Source organism: Orussus abietinus, unplaced genomic scaffold, assembly GCF_000612105.2.
Source record: "Orussus abietinus isolate OABI.00-Male unplaced genomic scaffold, Oabi_2.0 scaffold59, whole genome shotgun sequence".
NCBI classification, from domain to species: domain Eukaryota; kingdom Metazoa; phylum Arthropoda; class Insecta; order Hymenoptera; family Orussidae; genus Orussus; species Orussus abietinus.
Genome location: NW_019395985.1, coordinates 604,612 through 628,782, shown reverse-complemented (window position 1 = coordinate 628,782; position 24,171 = coordinate 604,612). Strand labels below are relative to the sequence as shown.

General features: G+C 44.8%; 2 protein-coding genes across 3 annotated transcripts in view; both read left to right on the top strand.

The window, feature by feature from the left end:
• The first annotated feature begins 52 nt into the window (after positions 1-52).
• Positions 53-2,082, top strand: LOC105695033 (40S ribosomal protein S9). 2 transcript variants are annotated; one of them, XR_001103574.2, is made up of 5 exons: positions 53-150; positions 471-709; positions 901-1,087; positions 1,595-1,780; positions 1,874-1,965. XR_001103574.2 is itself a non-coding variant. In XM_012416254.2 (4 exons), exons 2-4 carry the CDS (start codon positions 487-489, stop codon positions 2,043-2,045), a joined length of 582 nt encoding a protein of 193 aa, XP_012271677.1. In that variant the 5' UTR covers positions 54-150; positions 471-486; the 3' UTR covers positions 2,046-2,082. The 2 variants fall into 2 exon arrangements, 1 of the variants encoding a protein (XP_012271677.1); XM_012416254.2 differs by lacking the exon at positions 1,595-1,780 and having other exon boundaries at positions 54-150; positions 1,874-2,082.
• A 6,516-nt stretch (positions 2,083-8,598) lies between these two features.
• Positions 8,599-24,171, top strand: part of LOC105695027 (trichohyalin) — a 77,898-nt gene continuing 62,325 nt past the window's right edge. The window contains exons 1-2 of the mRNA XM_012416246.1: positions 8,599-8,814; positions 15,821-15,951. Coding sequence (XP_012271669.1) covers positions 15,907-15,951 — 45 coding nt within the window. The 5' untranslated portion in view covers positions 8,599-8,814; positions 15,821-15,906. The remainder of the gene's footprint in view (positions 8,815-15,820; positions 15,952-24,171) is intronic.

The window sequence follows — 24,171 nt, the reverse complement described above, 5'->3', positions numbered from 1 at the left end:
GTGCAGTGGCGCTGCAGTCATATTCTGTTAGTTCCGAGTTTCGAGTTGCCCCTCTAGTGTGTGATCTGAATGTAACCTATGCAGGCGGAAACAGCGAATACGATCGTCGGCCATTTCGTTCCTGGCTGTTTCGTCGTTTGGTTGGCGTCGGTAAGTTTCCCAATAAACTATTCCTTTTTTCTTGTAAAAGTAGAAATAATTTTTTCATAATCATATTTGATACTGCCTGCAATGCGTTCTATATATTTACTTTATTTTTCGGTTCCATGTTACCTGATTTTGTGAAAACTTACGGTAGATAAGGTTATGTTTCACGAACCACGTGCAGGGCGTATTGAATTTATCCTTTATTCCTACAAAATTCGTGGATAGCATTGAAATGAGTTCGATTCGTGATTAAAGTAATTAATTTTAATTACTTTTAACTTTTCTTAACCGAGGATAAAGTTTAGGAATTTTGTATCTTGTAGGTAAAAGTCACCAACCATGGTGAACGGAAGAATTCCATCGGTCTTCTCGAAGACCTATGTTACTCCGCGGCGACCTTATGAAAAGGCTCGTCTTGATCAGGAGTTGAAGATAATTGGGGAGTATGGACTACGTAATAAGCGCGAGGTCTGGAGGGTGAAGTACACATTGGCGAAGATTCGTAAAGCCGCTCGTGAACTGCTTACTCTTGAAGAGAAGGACCCAAAACGTCTCTTCGAAGGTACATATACACATACACATCGATTTAATTGATTGTTTGTTATCCCTACGTGATGACCATATAAAATTATATTTCTGACACTTCTTGTCTGAATTTCATTGATAGAGAAAAAATATCTGAACCTATGTAATGTTATAAGAAATGTTATCTCACTCTTAAACGGTTTAGTGAGGAAAACGAATGTCTTATAGGAAATGCTTTATTGCGTCGACTGGTTCGTATCGGAGTCTTGGATGAGAGCCGCATGAAGCTCGATTACGTCCTGGGTCTGAAGATCGAAGACTTCTTGGAGAGACGTCTACAGACTCAGGTCTTTAAGCTTGGACTTGCGAAGTCTATCCATCATGCACGAGTTCTGATTCGTCAGAGGCATATTCGGTAAGCAGGTTTTGATATTTACGAATTTCAGAAACCATGCCTCTAAAATTGGGCAAGAAACGTCTGTGGAACCTTGCAGGTGATTTCTAATCTTTGAGGCTAGAGTAATTCCAGAATTAATCCTCGGTTGATGCATTTCATCGTCATTCGAGTTCATCTCTAGGATACATGTTTCCCTAACCTCTTTAAAAGTGTCTAAATCGGGAAATAGTATAAGGAGATACGTCATTCACATTTTGTATAATATATATATATATGGATTAGGGCACGCTGCATACCTTAATGACAGAAATAGGTTATTAACATCCATAAAAAGTGTTTTAGTTGCTTAGTATAAGAATTTTTACACTTACACCACAAGTGGTGTTTGTACGTTCAGATCAGAAAAAAATGTGAGAAAATTTTGGCACCCCTTTTTGTGAAACCGATCCTGGATGCTAAGTATTCTTACATTAACTCTATGATCCAAATGTGTCAAAACTAAAGCATAAACGTTCATTCCTTCAGATACGAAGACTGTTTATCCACCTGGCTGCAAGGCGTATCTTGATGTTAATCTCACGTTTCGCGCCTACCATTGAAACTGCTAGAGCCGAATCAATCGTTTTATTTCAAACAGACCACTTAAGTGTCAGACAATGTCTGCCACTTAACGTCTGATTTTTGATGCTCTCCGGGCCATTTATACCATTGGTATTATATTAAATTCTGTCCAGTAAAAATTACTCTATACAGAAATTTACTGTGTAGTATGCAAAACAAATGTTTTATTCTCCTTCGTTGCAGAGTGAGGAAGCAAGTAGTGAACATTCCTTCCTTCATCGTTCGACTCGACTCGCAGAAGCACATCGACTTCTCCCTGAAGTCGCCCTTCGGTGGCGGCCGTCCTGGTCGTGTAAAGAGGAAGAACTTGCGCAAGGGAAGTGGTGGCGCTGCTCCTGAGGAAGAGGAGGATTAAACTGTTTTACGTGTCATTAAAACGATGTGAAGTTCAAGGTGCCTAAGAAAATTTCAACCTCCCTTTTTTTTTTTAACCCTTGGCTTATGAGCATTTCATTAACTTTTCTAGGAAATAGTTTTCTAAGCGTATCCGATTTTGTCCAGTAAGTCTAGGTTATGGTTCGACGTGAAACGTCGCATTACCCTTAGATCCTAAAAAGGCACTTTGCAGTACGTGAGCTCAGGGTCGCTCAGGAGCTTTGATGACCTCTTTCAGGAAGCAGCACTCTGGCTTAACGTCACTTCAAGGTGTCATTCTACGCGATGAAACGCTTTCTTCGTTTACTTATATTCAACCTCTCTTGTAAGGATGCGTTATGCATTTTGGGATCGGGCTATTTTCAAAAATTCGCCTCCAGAGTATCCCTCGTTAATCTCTCGAATTTCCCGTTAAGGACACCCTCGTGGTTCTACCCCTGAATTTACAAAAAGTAGGACCTCGTAAGATTCGACTCTTTCTTCCAGGTCAGTCTTCACGGACGAAGACTCTCCTCTCGTTCTATTTGTCTTTCCGCGACCTCTTCCCCTCGTCTCGGGCCATTTCTTCCTGGAGTTAGTTCCTCGGCCCTTTCAGCGTCCACCTTCCTGGGAAAGGGGCCAACGATCCTCTCCTCCAAGGCTCGGTCCACTCGTCTTCGGGCTCTCCAGCCTCTTTCTTCCTGTTTTCCCAGAGGAAGCTGCTCTCGGGGCGCATTCGGCACGGCTCGCGCCTAAAGTGCCGTTTTCCCTCCTTTTCACATTTTTTTTTCTCCCTCTCTCCCCTTTTCCTAGACTTTTTCTCTCCGGCCCCTCTTTCTTTTGCAGCCTCGCTGGAGACTCTGAAGAGACCGAGTAAGCGCCCTGGTTTTTCGGCCCCACGCCCTTGCCAATTAAGCCGGGCCTTTTGGTGGAGACGGGGATCGACTGCGCTTCTCTAAAGAAACTCGGATTCCCTTGGCGAGGTCCTGGTCGGTTTTCCTTTTTTTTTCTCTACTCGGGAAATTATGTCGCTAGAGGCTCCGGGGCGCTGAATCGAGCGAGATTTACGAGATTCAAGAGAGACTTTACTCGCTTCGGTGTCGAGCTTGCCGACCTCGAGGCTTTTTATGCCGGTCGCTTACCTACTTAATGCGGAAACTCGGAATCTTATTTAATTATATCCGACGACCCGATTCCGAATTGTTAATCGCTTACCGACTTAATTGGCAGGGAATGCCTCTGGTTATTTAATTTATCTTTAATTTAAGAGCGATCGTTACGTGGAGAAAGCTCAGATGTGAAAATCTGTCCGAATTAGATTTTCGGTTCCATCCCTCGTGTCGTGTTTGTACGTCGGAGGGTTTTCCACCCTTTCCCCGGGGAAATTACCGGCAGGATGCGTTTGCTCGGCGATGCTTTAAAATTTGCGCGACATTAACGGCGACGGAATCACCGCGCGCGGTTTAGACGGGGAGAGACCGGGGTCTTTGTTTTTCTCGGGGAAATCGCGAAAAGAGGCTCGCCAGGAATGCTGGGGAAAAAATGGAAGGAACAGGGAGAGAGATAGCCTCCTGGAATTCTGCCAGGAAGGGGAGAGAAAAGGACGGAGAGACCTCGCGGTGGATTCTCTCTGTTCGCTTTTACTCTTTTATGGCGTCCTTTGCATACGCGTTTCCATGTACCGCAAACGATACGGAACCGAATGCGGCGAAATGCATCCAAATGGTGCATCCGAAATCACGGTGCATAATCTCGGGTGGGCCGATTTCTACCGTCGATTTGGTAACGTAGGAGGGAATCGCGAATTGTTAAGAAATATTGGATAAGTAATGTACTCTCGAATTGTTGCTAAATTATTGGCTACGCTTTTTTATTTGTTTTTTTTTCTCATTGTTAGAGCGGGTCACCTGTGCGCGTTTCACGGAGATTTTTCGAATGCTTAGGATCACAAGGTGCGGCAAAATGTCGCGACTTTCGCGTCTTCGCCCACGCGTGGCCGCACCTCGTCATAGGTGAGTCGCGAATCTTTATTTCGATTAATTTCTTCAATCACTTTGGCTTTACGCGACAGTCTGCTCGCGAAGAAATTTTTGTCCAGGGGGAAACAGGATTTGTTTGGGAAATTTTCCGAATTTTAAGGAGCTTTTTGAAGTGCATTTCACACCTAGCATGTCCAGCACCTCGTTTGACGATTTAATTATCAGAAATGTAAGAATATGATTGACGGTAATTAATTGAGAGATAGTGGGTATAATAGGAAATTCAGGAAAAATTCCCTTCGAAGTCGGGAACTAGAAGGAAACGTCAGGGAAATTTGGAGACACGTCGAAGAATCCACAGCGGGCATTTAATGCGAAAATCGGCGGAATTCGGGCAAACGGTTTAATGGCGATTTAATCTGCGGAATATGCATGAAGGGGATTCGATGTTAGGTCTTGGTCGTATCTCTCATTTATTATACCGCCATTTGCGTGCTGTTATGGCCTTCTGAGGTAAACCCCACCATTACCGGTCGCCGTTGACTGTCACCGATTTCTGTCATCGAGGAATCCGGTCGACCTTGCGAATCTAGAATGCAGGAGCGAGCCTTAGAAAAAGAGCGAGAAAGAATCGCCGATAAAAATATCCTCCGGTGAAATTCTCGTGGAAGGGACATTTTTGCTACGCTCTTTCCCTCTTCTTCCTTAAGAATGTCTTCCGAGCCTGAACACATTTGCGTTGGCGATTGTTATCAATTGCTAATAGTAATTTACGAGGTGTAACGACGATGTCATGCCACGGGAGACATTTGCAAAATATTTTCTTAAAATGACATCTTCCACCGCGGCGTTAATCCGCTCGTTCGAAAATCGCCGGCCAATGGCGGCGTCGCTCTTGACTCCCATTCGTAAAAAGTCGAATTTCTCTCGTAATCTGCGCATCCCACGGGAAAATACCCCCTACAAAACTTATTCCCCGTAGGATTCGGGACAACAATTGTCCGAGGTGTTTTTCGATGTTGCGAACCGTTTGGGCGAGGAGCTGGATTCAATTCGGGAGTTAATCCGGCGATAGCGCGAGCCGTCGTTTAACCGGGCAATAAACCAAATACAGATGTCGCCCCGTTTTTTATTTCCACCCGGACGGCGCGTCATCTGCTAGATTTTTTATTATCCATTTTTCGGTGGCGGGGGCGCGAACGGTCGCGCGATGAAAAATAAATAAGGCGTGAAATATTGTGCCGATGCCGGGGGCGGGGGTATCCATCACGAGAGCCGTCATGGCCATACGGGATGAAGTTGGCAACACACCCGGAAGATGTAACGTTCGATATAGAGAGGGTGGGCAAGTTCGCGGGGGGTCGACTCGTGCGCGTTCACTGATAGCGATAGCGGCGGATCCGAGTCGCGCGCGAACAAGAATCACCTGCGGGAAAATTATTTTCGACTTTTTCCGGGGATTTAAACTTTATTTCAAAGTTACTAATGTATCTTGTAATTAATATTAAATATTATTAGATGGGGTATCGCAACGAATTTGGGTGGCTGATTCATTCCTCGAGATGGAACACAATTTTCACGAGCAGAACTTTGTACTGGTGATATTACGCAGTTGTAAAATTCACTTGTCGTCAATTTTACGCCGACATTTATGCACAGTGAGATGTATTGCGATACGGCGATACGTACACTCCGTACTTCTACGTTACATCGCGCCGAAGTCGTAATTCCACGTCCCCGAGTTTATCGCCGCTTCGCTTCGAGTTTTCGCGGAAACCGGGCAAGATAGGAAAAAATGTCTTAGAGGAAAGTTGCAAAGGACTTCGTGTCCGTGATCTTTTGTCTGAATGATTTTTCGATATCGGCGGTTGTTATGGTAGAAACGGGGATCGGAAATGCAATCTCCGCGGGAGGTGTCTCTCAAAGGATCGAGTGGACGAATCGGGGAGGATTGAGAAGTCGGTGATAAAAATGCGATATTTTATTCAGCAGACAATTTTATGGCGGAGGAGAGTCTAGTTGGCTCGTTGGCTTTTTGTCTTCTCGTGTTGTTTTCATCCTTTGTCTTCTTATGTTGCCCTTTTGTCGTTTTGCTTTATTCTGTCTCTTCGACGCTCCACGTCGTTTTGGCTTCTTGTCCTTTCTCGCGATTTATTTTCTCTCTTCTCTTCTGATTCTGTGTAGTTTAATCCGAATTCATTTTCGAGTACATGACAAGTCTGAAATTTAAACGTGACTGATCGTGAACCGTCCTTACCTACTAATTACACGTATACGTGTATTTTAGGTTTATTTTTATTAATTGGTGTATGGAAAATAGACACGAAGGTATTTTCGCTAGCCAGCTTCTTTTTCGCATTTCGCAAAAATTAAATTAATTATTTTTTAATTTTTTCATGTTTTCTCTGGTTTATTTTTACTTATGTGTTGGGGGACTCATAGATGGGTGAATTTTGCTTGATTTCGAATTGGGGTGGACAGATGTCTCGAAACATGTTAATTCCGTTCGGCGTGGGCGACCAGACGCAATAATATGTAGATTTTAGATGATTCCGAGGGAATAACTGGCTTCTCCTCGACATGCGTGGAGAACACTCTATATTACAATGTCGAGCATGAAAACTAGGTCTGCTCCCTGGTGGCCGGAAATTCGAGGAAAGTCCGGAATTGGAGTTAATTCATTACGCTATTTACAAGTCCGTACCACAAACGGTCGGAGCAACAACTTCTGCCCCACAAACTTCTCGTATGGAATAAACGTCCGTGGGAATAAAAAAATATCCGGATCTAATTTCTCCCCCAATTTGCGCAAACGTTTTCAGCCTATTATCGCGCAAAAGCGGAGAAATTTCCGCCAGTTTAAATATTCGGGAAATTACTCGGGCCGGGATTTATTTTTAACACGGTCGAGAGGTTAAACAAAACATTATAGAAATTCGAACTTTGAAGTGTTAGGAATTATTTCGGGGTTTGCGGAAGTCGGAAAGTGGATGGAGAAATGTGAAGATTCGCGGGTTTCGAGATTTTTTTATTATTCCTACCCACTTGAACGACGATTTTATTTCCTGCTTATTAATTTGTTTATAAGAAAATGTTAAGTTATACATGGAACTCATGGATATATATATATGGAGTAAGGGATTATAGCGATGTAATTTCATAGAAATGTAAATGTGATGAGGCATTTTCTAGGGAACGTCAATTATAGGAAATTGACTTAGCAGAATTTCTCAATGAAAACGTTCGAGATTTAATTTCTCCCCGGGGAGGAAATTTGTAGGGCGATTTCGTAAAATCCGTGGGGAGGAAAAAGGAGGGCTCGGAGATCGCAATGGAGACGTGATTGGTGCAAACTCGTGGGAGCCGAGTTTTTAATAAAGGACGATTCGACGAATGGATCCGTAAATCCAATTATCAGGTGGGGGAGGGCCGCGTTCGTATTTTACGAGGTCTCGTTTCGTCCACAGTGAAGGACCGAAGGGGTGAAATAGCCCCACGATGGCCACCGGGGGTGTTTCGGAAAGAAGAGCAGCCAACGAGTCGAGATTTATCGACTGAAAGCCCAGCTGCACGAATGCCGTGTTTCTGCCGGGAAACAAGTGCAACAATTACGCTGCACTAACAATAAGTACACGTGGGAGGCACATCTCGTTAGATGTGGTATATCGATTCTCTGATTTTGTTCAATATTAAAAAGAATTACTACTTTTTAAATATATTTTTTTATTGCAGCTCAGATAAGTGATTTTTGGTCGTAGAGATAACCGGGCTGCATTTTGTTATAAAGATGCACTAAAGAATATTTAAATGAGAACATTGCTTACAAAGATACGCTAGTAAATCGGGCGCGTTTATTACAGATGAGAATAGAGATTGATTAAAAAATTGAAGGGCATTTCTTGATTGAAAGTAAATAATAAAATTGGGGGTTGCCAGTCAGAAAGTGGCACTTTCCCAGCTAGGAAGTACAACTAGGATTTACAGGTCGTTGAAACTTAATAGAGAACCTCGACCGGTCCTTTTGAAATGACAAAAGTGGTTCGTCTCCTTTATTCCCACGCGGTATGAATACGGCACTTTCATGTCAATGTCACGGGCTATTATGATTTTTTTTTCCCTTTCATATCTGGGGCAGCCTGAGAAATGACATAATCCTGAAATCCGTAGAAAACGTGGCGAAGTAACTTCCGCAAATGAAATGGTTTACATAATACATACCAATGAAACACTTTACATGGTACGTATAAATAAAGCGATCTACATAATTCATCAAATTGAAACATTTGACAACGCTACCAGGAGTTCTTCTTGTTATTAAACATTTTCTCTTTGCTTGAGAAATTTAGTCCGCGTATGTCGTAACGAGAGAAAATCATTCTGTAATACTTGTTTCTTTTTAATCTCTTTTTAATTAATAAGTTTATAACGTTTATTTAACACGAAGGGACGAAACTGACTTTTCTCGATCGAGTTCGATCTCTCGATCGAGTTCGATCTCTCGAGCGATAGCGCTCGAGGGTCGGCGAGCTCGCGGCCGCGGCCGGCGCGTCAGTCGCTTCGCGCGCGTCGCCACGGACGGTCGTCTTACGCTCGCCTCTCCCGAGGCGCCCCGTTACGCAGTGGTTACGCGGCAGTGGTGTTGTCTCTATTCCCCTGTGACTTCTCAGTGAAGAAACGAAAAATCCTGCGCACCTCTTCCGGGCGTTTGTTTACAAATTTGCATTCCGGCCTTCCATAGGCGGTCTCGTCTCCGAGGTCGCGCGCCTGGAGGAGCGCGAAAGATAAATCCAGGTAAATAAAATTGAACAATGTCATGTAGGTATTTTTTGTAAGCTTCACTTGAGTTCATTTATGTTAATTGAACGAACGAGATATTTCTTCGGTTCCATGGAACTTTTTTTATTTCTCACGGTATTAATTTCGCATTTTTAACAGAATGTGAAAACCGTATTTATAAACAAGTTTAGCTTTGAGAATATTTACGTTTACGTTATTACTATTAGTAGTTAATTCCTACTCGGGGGGAGTGGTGGAAATTTCGAAATAGAATTTACTTCCGGGTGTAATTAAGGTTTGTCGGTGATTTCATTACCTCGGTGGCGCAAGACCAGGTAATCGGGTCTCGGGTATCGGATTATCGAGAGATTTCTCGGGTACGTGAGATCGATTATTGTTCGACTTTGCCGAGAGGTTGTGCAATTATTGCGATACGGCGATTGGAATGATTTATAATCGTGCGCCATTTGCGAACAATTTTCACCCTTTCACGTCGCCGTGGATTTTCCTCGGAATGTCGGCATTTCAAGTGAAACTCAATTTAAAAGTGATCTCTGAAAATTCGTCAAAATGAATCGTAAGAAGTATGATTTTTTTTTTTATTGTCGAATCTGTTGTAATTTTTTTATTTTTCATTTTTTTACCCCGTTGTGAGCTGGTTCGACACGCTCGCGTTTTTCCCCATGAAATTCGGAGTAATTGGCTCGTACTCTTGTCCAATTACTTAACCCCTGAGCGAGAGCAAGCTTACGCGTACTCGGGGCGAGAACGAATGAAATTAGTCCATTTAATTAGACGTGCAACATCCCCGGGGCAATTCTTTCCGCACTTCGAGCAGGAACTCGAGGGACTCCCGTAGGATAGAGGGGATCCCTTTCGTGCCCAGGGGCCGGTGCTTTGATTAACCCTTTCTATGACGGAATCATTTCCTGGCGGGACAAGGGGCACATTTTCGAAATATTTCCTACGCGGAAATTATACGCGAATCTTACGCACGGAGGAACGACCGGTTACTGCGTCGCGCTTATTGCGCTTTCAACGTGTGTAATTTCATCGCACTTATCATCCGGGTTAATGCATTTCATTCGACTTATCACCCTACGTTACGTCTCATCGTAATTATCATTTATGTAAATCACTGGAAACGCGTTGGGAGAATGTTCGCCTGATACGAAAGGTTCCCATTTGGGATCTGGAATTTTCTTTTTCCATTAGGGGAATATTCAAGGTTAAGGATATTTTGTAATGGGTCGTTGAACTGTTATCGCACTTTAGGCGTAATGTAGGAATTTAGGATTCCGGTGGGAAAAGTGAAAGCGACCGTGAAACTCCGGGAAAGAAAATTACTCGGCGAGGAAATTCATCTCTTTTGGCCGTCCTTATTATATACGGCGTTATACGGCGTTGTACGGCATATACGGCATATACGGCATATACGGCGTTGTACGGCATATACGGCATATACGGCATATACGGCATATACGGCATATACGGCGTTATACAACGTTAACACGAAATTTCTGCAAGGCCGGTATCTAACGGCTCGGTGCTCGATAATTCGCCATCGATGCCGACTTCCGCAATTACGCGCATATATATGTCCCATAACGGCCGGCCCGTTTCGCGCTTTTTTATTTCCCCCCCCGTGGGGGGGGGGGGGGGGGCGAGACCCGCGAGATAACGATAAGGGGCCCGGCCGAGGTTGCCGATGGATTTTATTGTGATTACAATTAAAGTGGCGATAATTCGGGAGGCGGGATAACGCCGATCGGTGAGAGGGAAACGCGCGGATTTGGGAACGGCCGTTCCGTACCGGCGTCGAACTCTCCGAACAGCCTGCGGAGAGGTCGCCGCGGATTTGCGTAATCCGCGAGCACCGGGTGCGGCCGGCCGCTTGCGGCACTCTTGCGTTACCTAATACACGGTACGCGGAGGAAAGAGGAAAAATGGTTCTCCTTCGTTTAACGAAATCGTTTTAATCGACTTCGTTCGGGTGATTTTGGGAAACAGTTTGGTCGGGCGAATCGAATTTTTTAATATTTCTTTTTTTGCCACGTTTGGCGGGATTTCGATTAATTTCTCGAAAGTGCGGTTCGTTACGTTCTCTGCGGATTTTTATGCGATCACCTGAATTTTCCTTTTTCTAGTTAAAGAGCAACGAGACGTTAAATCGAGTACCGTCTATACGTTAAAGGCCAGGGATAGCACTTGGCTTCGTGACGTTAATTATCCGCCGATCTTATCATCCGTGGGTCTCATTAACGCGGAGCTTTACGGCGGGGAAGAGTTATTCCTCCCATTATTATCGCCGGTATCTTTTGCATTTATTATCACGGGTTGTGCACATTTTTCCCTCCCCCCCCCCCCCCCGTACCTGCCGCGGGGAAAATCATTACCGGTTATTCCGATAACGGAATTTCATTTCGGGGCGTTGATAAATTTCTCTTCATTTGTTGGGTGTACCTTTTTTTTTTTTGTCGGTAATCTATTTGATCGCTTTATCCCGGGAGTATTTATTTATCCGCGGGCACTTGTTCGTGGCACGTGCCGGATTTTCAGTTTTTCGCGAAGTCGCGAAAATCCAGGAAAATTGTAAAAGTTGCGAAACTCCCAAGAATCATAAAAATAGCAGATAGTGTGAAAAGAAAAAAAAAGAAAAAAAAAAATCGGAAAACGCAAAATATCGCGGAGTCCTCCTTCCGTCTCGCTCTTAGAGGTCTCCCGGATAATTTTCTTCCCCCTGACGGGAATTCCGCGTTCCTCGCATTCCTTCCTTTCCTTTCTCTCCTTCGCCGTCTCTCGAGGCACTCCCCTCTCTTCTATGTGCGCACGTGTGTATGTGTGTGTGTGGAATCGTCAGTGCGTGAACACGCGTAAGTTTATCCGCGGAGGTGTAAGGGGGGGAGACCCGAGCGTGAAAATGCGAATTTGCGAATGTTTTCCCATCATTTTCGCCGCTATCCCTCGTGTTCACCGAGTCAAAGTATGACTCGTGAGTCATACCTTGTCCCGGTGTAATCGGTGTACACCCACCGATTAAATTATTCATCCCCTGATCCCCCCCCTCTCGGTCGGACTCGCGGGGGGGGAAATCCACCTGTCCCTAACAAATGGGCACACCGGAGGTGGCAAAGTCGACGTCCACCTGTGCCCTAATGGAGCCCCGTGCCCACACAAGGGGGGAGGGGAGGGAAAATTCACGGAGAAACGACGTCGATTAATTCCGTCCGTGTCCTGCTACCGACAGGACACGGGGACCGGCCATTTCCCCGGAAATCCTGGGGCGCATCCAGGTGACGAGCCAAAATCCTCCACCCACCCTCTCTCGCGCGAAAAATCGGCATTTTCCGTCCCGCACAGTTGCCTTCGGTCCTGACCTCGGACAACTGCCGGAAAATTCCAGACCGCGAGGCTTTCGAAACCGCGAGAGCGTTTCCTCCGCATAGGCGGAACAATGAGAGAGAGGGGAAGTGTACACACTCGCGGACAGGTGTACGTGGACGTCGAGATGAGTATTTGTGGGTGTACTGCGTCCAGGGCACTCGTACACTTGAATGTGTGTCGGTGGAGTTGGACGGTCATGCGTGCATTCACGTACACACACACACATATTTCCGGGTATTTGTATTGAAACGCATTTATAGATCCATATTTGCAGACGCACACATTAGTTTTTCGGCATCCTCGTTACGTGTGTGTGGGGCGTTGAAACGTATTCAGTTTGTGGGTTTTTATTTCCGTGCGCACATATACGCACACGTTTTCATTCATACTCGTGTACATACTCACGTAGATATACGTGTAGGTGTTAATGATATATTAACATGTGTTATTCATATAGAAATTTGTACGGAAATTGATCACTTTTAGCTATCTCATTTAGGAGGTTGATATATTGCTGGTCTTATTTTCGACATTGCATAATATATCGACTGACATGTTGGTTACATATTGCTTGGAAGTGCGGCCCCGCATTACGACCGCATGCGGCACAGGTGGACGCGCAAATACCGCGGGCAAAGTTTGGCACGTTCGATGGCCATTTATTAGGTGTTTATGAATTTTGCAATAGCCATCGCAGAGACCGGACGCGATATCGAGGAATGAATATTTCAAAGAGGCGGACATGTCGTAGATCTTATCTCATTCCCTTCGTAACCCTTATCATACAATTTTTTACTTTTAACTTTCGTAAGTGCTTCACGTTGCCGTTTAAATTCACGTCCAGTGAAAACGCGTTAACGCCATCGGTCATCTAAGATCTCGCCTTTCTCTCTCTACACATGTATGTACATCTGCATACATATATATGTATAGATTTGTTCGCTTTCGAACAATTTCCTCACCGAGGCGTAAATTCCGCGGGTTACGACGAATTGCGGTTTCCTCGGGCGTCAGGTGCATTTGCAAAAAGCCTCTTTGCCCTCTCTCATTACAATTTCCGCCTACCTTGACATTTACATTTTCCCCGCATTTTCCGCGCTTTTCCCCCCAGTCAAAGCCCGGGCGGCGCCTCTTTCCATTTTACGATTTATTTATTTGTTTATTTATCCCCTGGACCGGTCTTTCTTTTTTTATTTCTTATTTTATTCCCTTCCCTCCCCGTTTCAATATTCCTACCGAAAGTGTCCCGTTTTGTCCCCGAAAACGGAGAAGTCAATTCCCTGTCGGTTGCAGGCTCTCCCGTGAAATTAATTAATCGCCTCCCTTTCTGCGCGGCGTCCCGACCGCATGCGGCCGCGGCCGCTTGCGGCGCGGAGAAACGCGCCGCACGGATGCATCCCAGGAAGAGAGGTCTCTAATCTTCTCGAACCGGAGAGAAAGTCTGGCACGACTTGTCCTCTTGGATAGGAATAAATAAAAAAGTAACATTCCGTCGACTTTCCTCGCGAAAACTCGACTACGTTGTTTCTTGATCCCATGTTTATTTTTTTTTTTTAAATATTTCCTCTAGAAATTGAAACTTTCTTTTTTATTCATTCTCCACGTGAGATCGTGCTTTAAGAGTTCCGATCCACGTTTCTTTATCATCCTGATGTTTTTTGGGACTATCTCTTTTAACACGTTGATGTATTTACTTTTCGATGTTCTCGCGATAATTGCTCTAGTTTAATAATTACTATACCTTGAAAATGAAGAAATCCGTCGAAATTGGATAGGACACGATGAAGAGAATCGGAAAAAAAAAAATGGAGATTCATCGGAATTTCGAACGAATTCGGAGGTCCCGCTACGGTGCCCCGCGTGCGGCAACGGCGGGCCGCATGCGGCGAGCCGCTCCCCTCCCGCAGGACTCCCGGAGGAGAGAGAATTCCCGTTAGAAAAGCAGGACGACATTCCTGCACGCTCTTGGGTCCGCTTCTCATCCGATCGCTTCGATCTCAATTCTCACGCCTCTCTCTATTGTCCTTCTCTTCCGCCCCGTCCCTCCCGGTTTTTCCTTTTTCATTCGTTAGTCCTTCCATCGTCCTGTTTTTTTACGCCTCTCCTGGCGACTTTCTCGTATATCTTCTTCTCTTTCCGATTCCCCGTTCATCCTATATCGATCTCTTTTATGCGATGAGGTAAAAAGTTCGGGCTTGGAAATCTGCTAAAACTCTGGTTAAAAGAACGGGTTAACTCGGGGTTAAATCTCGATTCTAAGCTCGTTAACACCGCGACTTCACGACCTCGATTGTTATCGATTACCGCTAATTACGCGTACTAGACTTCCCCCCTTCGGGAAATTCTCCAATTAGTGGCGTTAAAAATCGAAAGTTAGCGTTTTGCGATCGGAGAAGTCGTAACCGAGTCGTCGATATTTCAGGTCACTGTAGATTACACTTTTTCGTGATAGCGGCTGATAGGTTATTACTCTTATCACTCGTACTTAACCTGGGTGCAGTTATTACATATGATATTTTTTTTTTCCCATAAACGACTGATACTCCGTTGGCTGATCAAAAATCGCTCTTATCACTTATCAGTTCCATTTACCGTCCTCGTATTCTCGTAATTCCGACGGAACGTCAACCGGACGATTTAAGGGAGCATTTCGATGATGTACGTCGAGTCCTTGCGAGTCCTCGAACAAGGATCCGCCTTTTCCCGGATTGCTCTCCGGTTCCCAGGGGCCTCGCTCACTTTTTTTCCCCTTTTCTTATGCGATTTTGAAAGTAACTGCGCACCCTGCGCGGAATTCTCCTCGGAGCGGGGCCTTTGGATGAATAACGAAACGTGCGGTGCGCCGAGCTATGCGCTCCTTTTATTTTCCGCACCGAGCCGCGGGTACCGGGTGTCCTTGCGGAATGAAAGTACCCGAGGAGCCTGCGACCTCTCGAGATGCATTCGAGATGCATTCGCGCTGCATATGCAGAGCTGCGCAGTGCCGCTGCTGCGTCGCCCCGAGAATGACGATGATCCGTTTTGGAGCGATGACGGAATAATGAGATGTGCACTTGAGATTACTCGTGGGAAAGTCTCGTCAACGTTGTTGTCTAGGGAATTACTCGTTTTCCAACGAATGGATGATGTGGACAATTAATTTTTATTATGTGCGATGCAATTTTTCATAACATGCTATTATTGATAACCGCGCAAGGATGATCGTCGTTTAAATTTAATCCTGTCTTCATTCGACGTGTCACGTACGCGTGATTACTGAGTACCTCTCTCACTTTATCTCCATTGTACATACCCAAACACGTGCCCCGAATTTTTACGAATTATCGGGGGGCCACTGCAAGAATTCCCGAATTCCTTATGCAGAAATTCTGCATAATCTTGTATGCAAGTCAGATGACTTTGGGATCGGAATATCCCTGTCTGGAATCCTGGAAGTCCTCTTCCCTTTAGAATTCGACTCCGTATTTACAATTTCAATTTTTCGGTCTTATCTTACATCGCTTTATTCATCTCTGCGGAGGGAATAATTACGCGTCACCGGTACTTGTCTTACTGCCCTCGAGTTTGTTTTGGGAATTTCGGGGACTTTATGTATTTCTCTTTCTGTCGGTGCTCTTGAAAGTAATTTTCGTTTCAGGAGTCGGGAGTTGAGTGCGGTCTCGAGTATGACGGTCTTTTGAGGACTTTTTTTGATAAGGAAGTCAGCAAGGAGATCTTATCAAAATGGAGACCGAAGAGCTCACGCGGCTCGTCGATGGCATCTACAAGGTACAGAAACGATCCAACAAGTTTTTCTTCCCTGTCCTTCGTATTTCTTTTATGACCGCCTCAATCATCTCTATTTTGTACTCGGTGATTTTCGCCGCGTAATTGCGCACCGAAGTAAAGTGAGCCCGGTATGCAAACACGCAGATTGGGGAGGAAAAGGGGTAAATCGGGGGTCAGAGCCCCGAGGGGGTTGGGTGACCGCGGAATTTGTCGATATTTAGGCGCGTCCCCGGGAAATTAGCTCGCACCTCGGAAGTGGCCGGTATGGGGGGACGAGGGGGGGGGTGATAAATTATTAGGTGGAAAATAATCTTATTAGTCTATCGGCGATCGGACGCAACCCCTCGTTACGTACTCCAGGGGGTGAAAACCCCGACGATAATAAGCATTTCGCACCCCGACCCTTTTTTATCCGACCCCATAAATGTCGCGAGGGACGATAATTTTCCCCGTCATCGGGGTGCAACCCCATTCCCCTTTCCTCCCTCCGGAAGTTCCTATCGGGACTGCTTTTCCATTTCTTTTTCTTTTTCTAATTTTTTTTTAATTTAATTTCTTCTGTCGGTTGGATTTTTTTTATCTTCGTTTCCTCTCAAAGTTCGATCGGGACCATTTTCGGGGATGGGGTTGGCTCGGATTCTATTTATTCATTTAACTTTTGGAATTGTTAGTTAGGATTCTCTATAATTGAGGATCCCGTTAAAATTCGATAATTACTTCTCTTTCCCTTATCTCGGTGGATTTTCGGTGGCACGTTTTCTGGGCATTTTCGGGGGTACCGAGGGATAGGGCGCGATAAGACGTGATAGTGGACATTTCGTAAAGCTCCGGGGAAGGAAATTCACCCCCTTCTTCCTTTATTCGACCTCATGGATGTCGAGATAGGAGATAATTTCCTTTATATCGCTTGGGGGTGTACCTTTCTTCCCTTTCTTCCTTTTCTTCCCTCGGGAGAAAGCAGACGGTGCTTAAGGGGTGCGATGGGTTCGGATTTTCGATCCCTTTTTTTTTCCACCGTTTGCAGGACAGGATTGCGGGAAATCTGCTTTACGGCTTACATTCTAAGTACGCCTTGAAAGTAAGGTATTAATTAATTATCGAAATTATTTCTATTTAACGGGTCGTTTCAATGGAGCAGTCGGTCTCTCCTTTCTTCCTTCGGTTATGGGGAAAATCGATGACGACCATGGGTCGCCGTTTGGCAGACTGTCATCAGAGACCGTCGTTAGGGTATTGTCAATTGACAGGGGGCCTCATGTGAATGGATGCCGAGTAATTACGCGATTATGCCGCTTTCCCCACGTGGGACTTGACCGAAATTCTCCCGTGACGCGATAATTCGATTACCTCGTTACATTTCCGATTCCGGAGGAAGGGGGGGGGTGAACATTGTCTAACTCGTCGGATATTAGCATAATGTCTTGTAGGTACAAGGGGTGTCTATTTGCATACCCTATTTCGGGGTCGACAAGGAAAAGTACTCGGTCTTTGTAACAATAACTTTGTCTTAACTTCCAGCACTCTCTCTCTCTCTCTTTCATAAACGGGAAGAAAATTATTAAATTCATTTTAAAGTCGTTGAAAATTGTAGAAAAAAAAAATTGTGGAAACTCAGAAATCCTTGAGAATTGAAAATGTCTGCAAAATTGGATCCGTCGAATTTTGGAGTTCGCGGGGTATTGTTCGCCATGGCGAAACTTATTTCGGCGACTTCGCCTTTGAAGCGCCGCTTAAGAGATTCGTTAATTCATTTTTTTTTTTCTCTTTCTTTCTTTCGCTCGACTTTTTGTTTCCGTTTCGTCTTAACGGCCGCTAATGGGTCCTCTTCTCCTTGCGGTGTCGGCGCCCCTAAATTGGCCGCTCCGAGAGGGATTAATTTTTAATATCTCCTCCACTATATCCGGGGTAAGAGCTTCCCTACTACCGAAGAAAGAAAGATTGACATTTTCACCGGGGTACCCTCCATATCTCCCTCCCCTTTAATGTGTTCGATAGAGTCTCGCGCCAAGTACACATTGCTAATGAAATGATAAGAATTTTTTTCATGAAACGTAAAATACCCACCTTTATCTTCATTCGAAATAATTCCCTGCAACGAATACATGGATGTGCTCGTTACTTCTCTCCGCGGTAGAGTCACGCGCCAAGTACTTTACGGGCTTTGCGGCATTGTTCGCGATTTCCGCCAAACGAGGCAGTAACGACGATCGGGCCGGAATCGCCGATGATTCGCGGACTTATCGCGGAGGATCCGCTCGTAATCCGCGGTTTATGGGCCGAAGGCTCGGCTTATCACGGCGTATCGCGTTATCAGGGGCGCTGCACGCGCCGCCACCTGCCGACGTAATGCGTAAACGGACACCGGCCTGGTCTCACGTGTCATTGCATACGCGCAAGACCTATCGCGTGTCCCCTCGGTATGATACGTCGTTTTGTTCCCCGTAGAGCTCGCTAAATTGTTGCGAGCTTGTCATTTCTTATCATCCGCAGACTCCATAGACTTTACCTGTTCGTGATAAGACTCCAAACGCATTGATATAAATTACTTTACTGCATCTATGTCGTACGCGATCGTTTGACATCGACTCTTTCGGATGAGGGAAAATTGATCATGACTAAAATTCCTGATTTTTTTCTATTGTTTTCATTTTTCATAAACTTTCTCTTCACTTCGATGCAACTATCGGAAAAATGTAACATTAAAAAATTGGGACGCAACGAAATATTGCTGTGTCTCCTTCTCAACAACTTTGGGTAATATGAATTAAATGAGATAGGGATTTCGGGCTCTTGCTTTTTTTTTTTGTATTTCAGCAATTCTTCCTGCACTCCAACGAGAGTCGGAGAAAATTCTGAGCCACCCTGTATAATTTTTCGCGATGATTTTTTTAATTTCTTTTTTTTTCTCTACCGCCGGAATCTCATGCCGTCCCCGAAAACGAATATTTCCCCGGGCCAGAGAATCCCGTATGAATATTTATGAACGACCGAAGGAGGGGAGGGGTCGATCTTCCGTTTCTTTCCTTCGATTTTACTTGTTTCCCCCCCTAATTTTTTTTTTTCCCCCCCTCGTGTAGAGGGAAAGGAAGAAGTGGGGAAAAAACGAAGGAAAATCGCAACCTATGCCCGCGGGATATCGTTAATCCTGGATTCCGCGGGGGCCAATTGCGCCTTCCGGTCTTCCCGAGGGCTTCGACGAGGGTTTCCCGAGGGAGAGGGGTGAGGTGGGCGGAAAAAGTTTATCCGTTGCCGGATGAACTCGCGGGGGGCGGAAAAAGAGCGGGTGAGAAAAGTTAAAGCGCGAGTCGGCTTTTCCAGCAACGCTTTACCCGTGATTTCCGCGATTTCCGCGATTTCCACGATTTCCACGATTTCCACGATTCTCGTTATAACTGAAGCCCGTTTGATTCGACTTATCGCGCTTTCGACGTTTATCGCCTCGCTCGATCGTTATCGAGCTTTCAAGAGTAATGAGTGAATGCCAAAGACATTGAGGTTAGCGTTGGTCGTTTCGAATAATTTAAAAAAAAAAAAAAAAAAGTGGCGTTAGAAAGTCTCATCGGTTGTCCACGTGAATTTACTGGATAAGTGAAGAAGCTACCACGTCGACAAATTCCGAAGTTAATTCCGAGGTCCGAGAGGTCGCGTCCACGTGGCCATTCGCACACGTCTCGGTTTTTCTCCGATTTACGAGCGTAGGTACTCCTTTCCGTTGGAGCCGGGGTCTCCGCCAATAGGAGGGCTCCATTCCCCTGGATCGTCCAATCGGCACGCGGGATTGCTCGCCCGACCTTGCCGGGCGCCGACCTCGAGTCTTACGGTATCTCCTCGCCTTCTCCTCCACTTCCCTTCTTCGTTCTCCTCTCGTGCATATTTTCGACCGGCTGCAAAAGTCAATCGTTGATAGCTGATCATGGAAAAAAAAAAAATTAACAATAAATGAATGATCCCGTTAAAATTAATTATTAAATTCTGCCGCATTTTTTTATTCACGGATTTTCGTAAGTTCTGAGGAAATCAGGCCAAATCTGGCGTGTGTTGATTGGGATTTGTTATTTCCCGACTTTTTTAATCGTTTCGATCGCAGCGAATGAGGTAATGTGGAGTTGAGCAACAAGTGGATAAATAATCGCACACTTCCGTCAGCATTTTCTTCCTCCTGTAAATTATTTTTTTACGTAACCTGCAAAATTCCTTCTGGTTGCTCAAGAATATTCCCGACATTGACGCTAATGGAGATTTTTCAATTAAATCGTAACTCGACACGCATTACAGATTTAATCATTCGGCGATGATTTATCACGATCGATTAAAAAAATCGGAATGGATCATTCCGCGATGACGTATACTAAAATCGACGACTTTGCGATCGATTAAGGGAAAATAATTCCATTTCCCGGATATCGACTCCGCTTTCGATGCACGTCTCTTGCACAAGGGTAATTGAAGGGATTGCACGAGTACTTTGGTGCCAGTTTGGGGGAAAATTATGGGGGAATTTTATCCGGAATGCTTTACGTCAGATCGTACCATTTTACGGGGATTTATTCAAATCGACGGCTTCGAGAGGCCGAGTCGACTTAAAGATCGGAACGCGGTTGCCTCACGATAGCTCGATCGTAAGATCCGACCAAGTAGGCCAAAGAGAAAGAGAGAAAGAGAGAAGAGGCATCCGGGCATTACGGGATAAAAAGATGCGCAGACATGCCAAGAGATCGTTAGCCTCTGCACCTTACTTCTCCGTCTACTCCCTATTATCCCACTAGGGGGGATTGATCGATCCATCGATCCGTCGATCGATCGGAAACGGACGAGGACCGGGCACGCGAGATTTTGCTTTTCTCGAAAATTGGAAATCGGAGAAAATATCCACCCCGAGGAGAAAAAAAAAACAATAAGCCTTAAAAAATGGATTTCTTTGTATAATGTTAGAATCCTAATAAGATATATGATAGAAGGTAAAATAACACATTCGAAGAGATAGAAAAGGTTAGAAGGATAATTATTAGTCTCAAATGGAGGATAAGAAGTATGTTGGATGTTCCCCTAGGTGATTTGGTTAGAGGGTAAGAATTTTCAATGCAAACTCACGGAACGGTGTGGGGTAATAGCGATCTATCGACATGTCCGCCGTGTCTATTTTTCCCACAAATTGCGATTCTGCTTTCTCTCCTTCCTCCCCTCCTTCGGCCCTCTCTCTTTTTTCCCGCTTGTCCTACATCTCTCGTCGGGCCTTTCGACCGATCTCGAGTCCCTCTCACCGTGGAAACCGAAACTCTCGTAACCGATCTTCGCGGAATAATAAAATTATGACCGGCTCTTATTTTATTATTTAACGCTAAATTTCCGCCAGGAGCGACGCAACGCTCGCTCGTAAAGACCGTATCTCGGTGTTACGCTATTCCTGTAAACCCGGCAATGTTAATAGCGTCTTACTCGGCTATTTTCTGTCTCTTTAATCTTCACGTCCTGCGAAATCCTGACAGCTGTTCTATAAAAAAAAAAAAAATGTATTTTAATAATGACGTTTATCTTGAGTGTACGAATTTTTCCGTACGTTTTTCTCGATAGAAAAAATCGCATTTTGACGTTACACATTTCTGTATCGTCCAGAAATGTTAATCGCGTCATGACATTTCACGAGGTTTCTTTTTTCATCTCTTCCCTTTCGAGTTCGCCCCCCCCCCCCCGAGTTAACGCGCTCGTTTATTCCTTTAACGAGATTATTTGTTTGCAAAAGGGCGGATTTTTTGCGAATTTGATGTTTAGTGGTTGCGCAAAAAGCGGCGACGTGAAAAGTGGTTTTAGCCGATGGCCGGAATGGGCCGTTAGTCGCGGTTTAAACGATTCCGCTCTGTACTTATTTTAACGCCGAATCCGCCGTTCCTCTCTTGGACTTAACGCCGTAATTATTAACCCGTTAACCGGTCGTAAAGAGCCGCGGCTGTATCGTTGGCACTCTCAGGATTGACGATATTCGTGATTATTTATCCACCTTAATTCGCATCCGGCCATTTTCACAGTGACCGTGTAACGGTGCACCCGCGGGGACGGGCGATGTAACTGCATTTTTAACGATCCCCCGTTAATTCGATTTTCCGACTCAACGAGACGCGACACGAGAAAACGCTTCAAACAGAAAATGTGGCCCATTTAACTGGCGATAACTTTTATTCGAAGCATTTTTTCGTGATAACCACCGTTTTGGCTGAAAATTAAATTCAACGAGCAGTTGCCACTCATCGCTTCTCCGTTTTCCCCCTTTTTTCGTTTTAAACGATTTTTCTTATTTACCGTTTGGTATGTTTATCAATATTTATGTATCCTTGAAAGTTATATGAAATCGGCTTGAAGAAATTACTTTTAATCGGAAGGGTTATGGAAATTCTGCAAAAGGGTAATTGTCCTTTTTTTTTCAGCAGTAAATCATCCGTTTTCCCTTTGGTGCCGTTTGCGTAATTAACGGCTCGTTATTTTCGCTTGAAAATCCGGTAATCTGATCGTTAATACTCGTTGATGGCGATATTAATTACTATAAGTCCGTTCAATATTCCTCGTCGTTTTTCTCCCGGTTTCCCCCCCCTCTTTCGACGACATTTCTCCATTCTCCTTTCTCGCTTTTATTCGACGCTCGAAATCCTCGAGCTCTCCGGGAAATTCATTCGTCTTCATTTCCGTTCTCGCTTTCCCTTCCCGATCGCTTTGTTTTACGATGTTTCTTCCTTAGACACGATCGATCGCCGCCTCTTTATTGCTTTTACAAACAGAACAGTCTTTATTGCCTTTCCTCTCTCTCGCCTCTTTCTTATTTCTTTCTCGCCGAGAGTCACACGCGGTGCGGAAACGGGATAAATCGAAAATGACGAAAAAAAATGTTTCAAAGTTATGGGGAAAAAAAAAAAAACCCGTGTACCAGAATCCCCGTGGAAAAATTGCATTTCTCAGATCTCCCTTAAATTGCATTAATAAATTAATTTCCATTACGGATTATCCGCGATACGCTCGCGCCGTATTCATCTCGCGCGCCGGAATGGCGTTTGTTTCAATTTTTTTTTTTCTTTTTGCGGGATCGCTCCACGTCCGCGGAAATTATTTTCCAGGTTTTGCGTTCCTCTTCTTACCTGTCTCGGGAATTATTTTCGTATGCAGACATTGTTCGTAATAAATCTACGGTAGATCCGAGCTCGCCAAGCCGTGACTTCGCTCGTCGGCCTCGCGAGATCTCTCGAATCTCGCGAGGCGAAAGCGCGACTTTCTCGACTTCTTTCGCGGATTTCTGGCCCCCTTACACCCCCCCTGGGGGACAGAGGGGATCCACGATTCCGCAGCGGAAAATATCTACGATTTTTTTTCCCCGAGGGAATTGAGCCGAATTTTTAAGATCTTGATTGGTCTTTCATATTTGTGCAATAATTACAGTAATTCCTTTATATTGAAGCAGGATCTGCGATAATGATTATAGACCCCTGTGATAGGGGAGATGATAAATGTGAAGGAATTCTCCCCGGAAAAGTTTAACCGAGTCCCCAATTACTCAATTAGTCCCGTCATATGGAGGGTGATAAGAGACGATGAAAGGAAATTGCTCTCTAATCAAAAGCGTTTATCGAGGAAATTGCGCCGCCAGTTTCTTCCGAAACTTCCCTTCCCTTTGATTTTTCCGAATTCTGTAGAAAATCATCGATTATTAACTTTTCCCGAATTGCACCAATTATCGGGATTGAGATGCGAATGATAAGACAGGTTCTGTTGCGGATTGAGATTTTGGAGTTTTCCAGGTGGACCGACTTATAATTAAGTAAAGTATAATTAAGTAATGAAATAGTCTCGTACTTGAAACATTACCTATAACATTTGAATACTTCCCTTCTCCCGTTCGAGACCCGGACTCCTCAGCGATAAAGCTCATTTTCGTCCGACCGGTCCCCGGACTCTGACCCAAAAGTCCCCTGGACATCGAGTTCCGTCCAAACTACTTCCCATAAAGTTTCGATCGGGAAATTAGGGCAAACCGCCGTCCTCCCGGGAGGTGCGGAAATCGGCCGGCGATCGGAATTACGAAAGCTCGTTACGGGGCGTAATTAAGGATTACTCGGACCGTGCTCGCGGGCGTAATCGAGGGAACGATGTCGGACTTTTATCCGACATTATCTCGCCCGGTCCGCCTATTGTAGCACTATAATACCGTAATACCGTAATACCATAATCTCGCTATAGCAG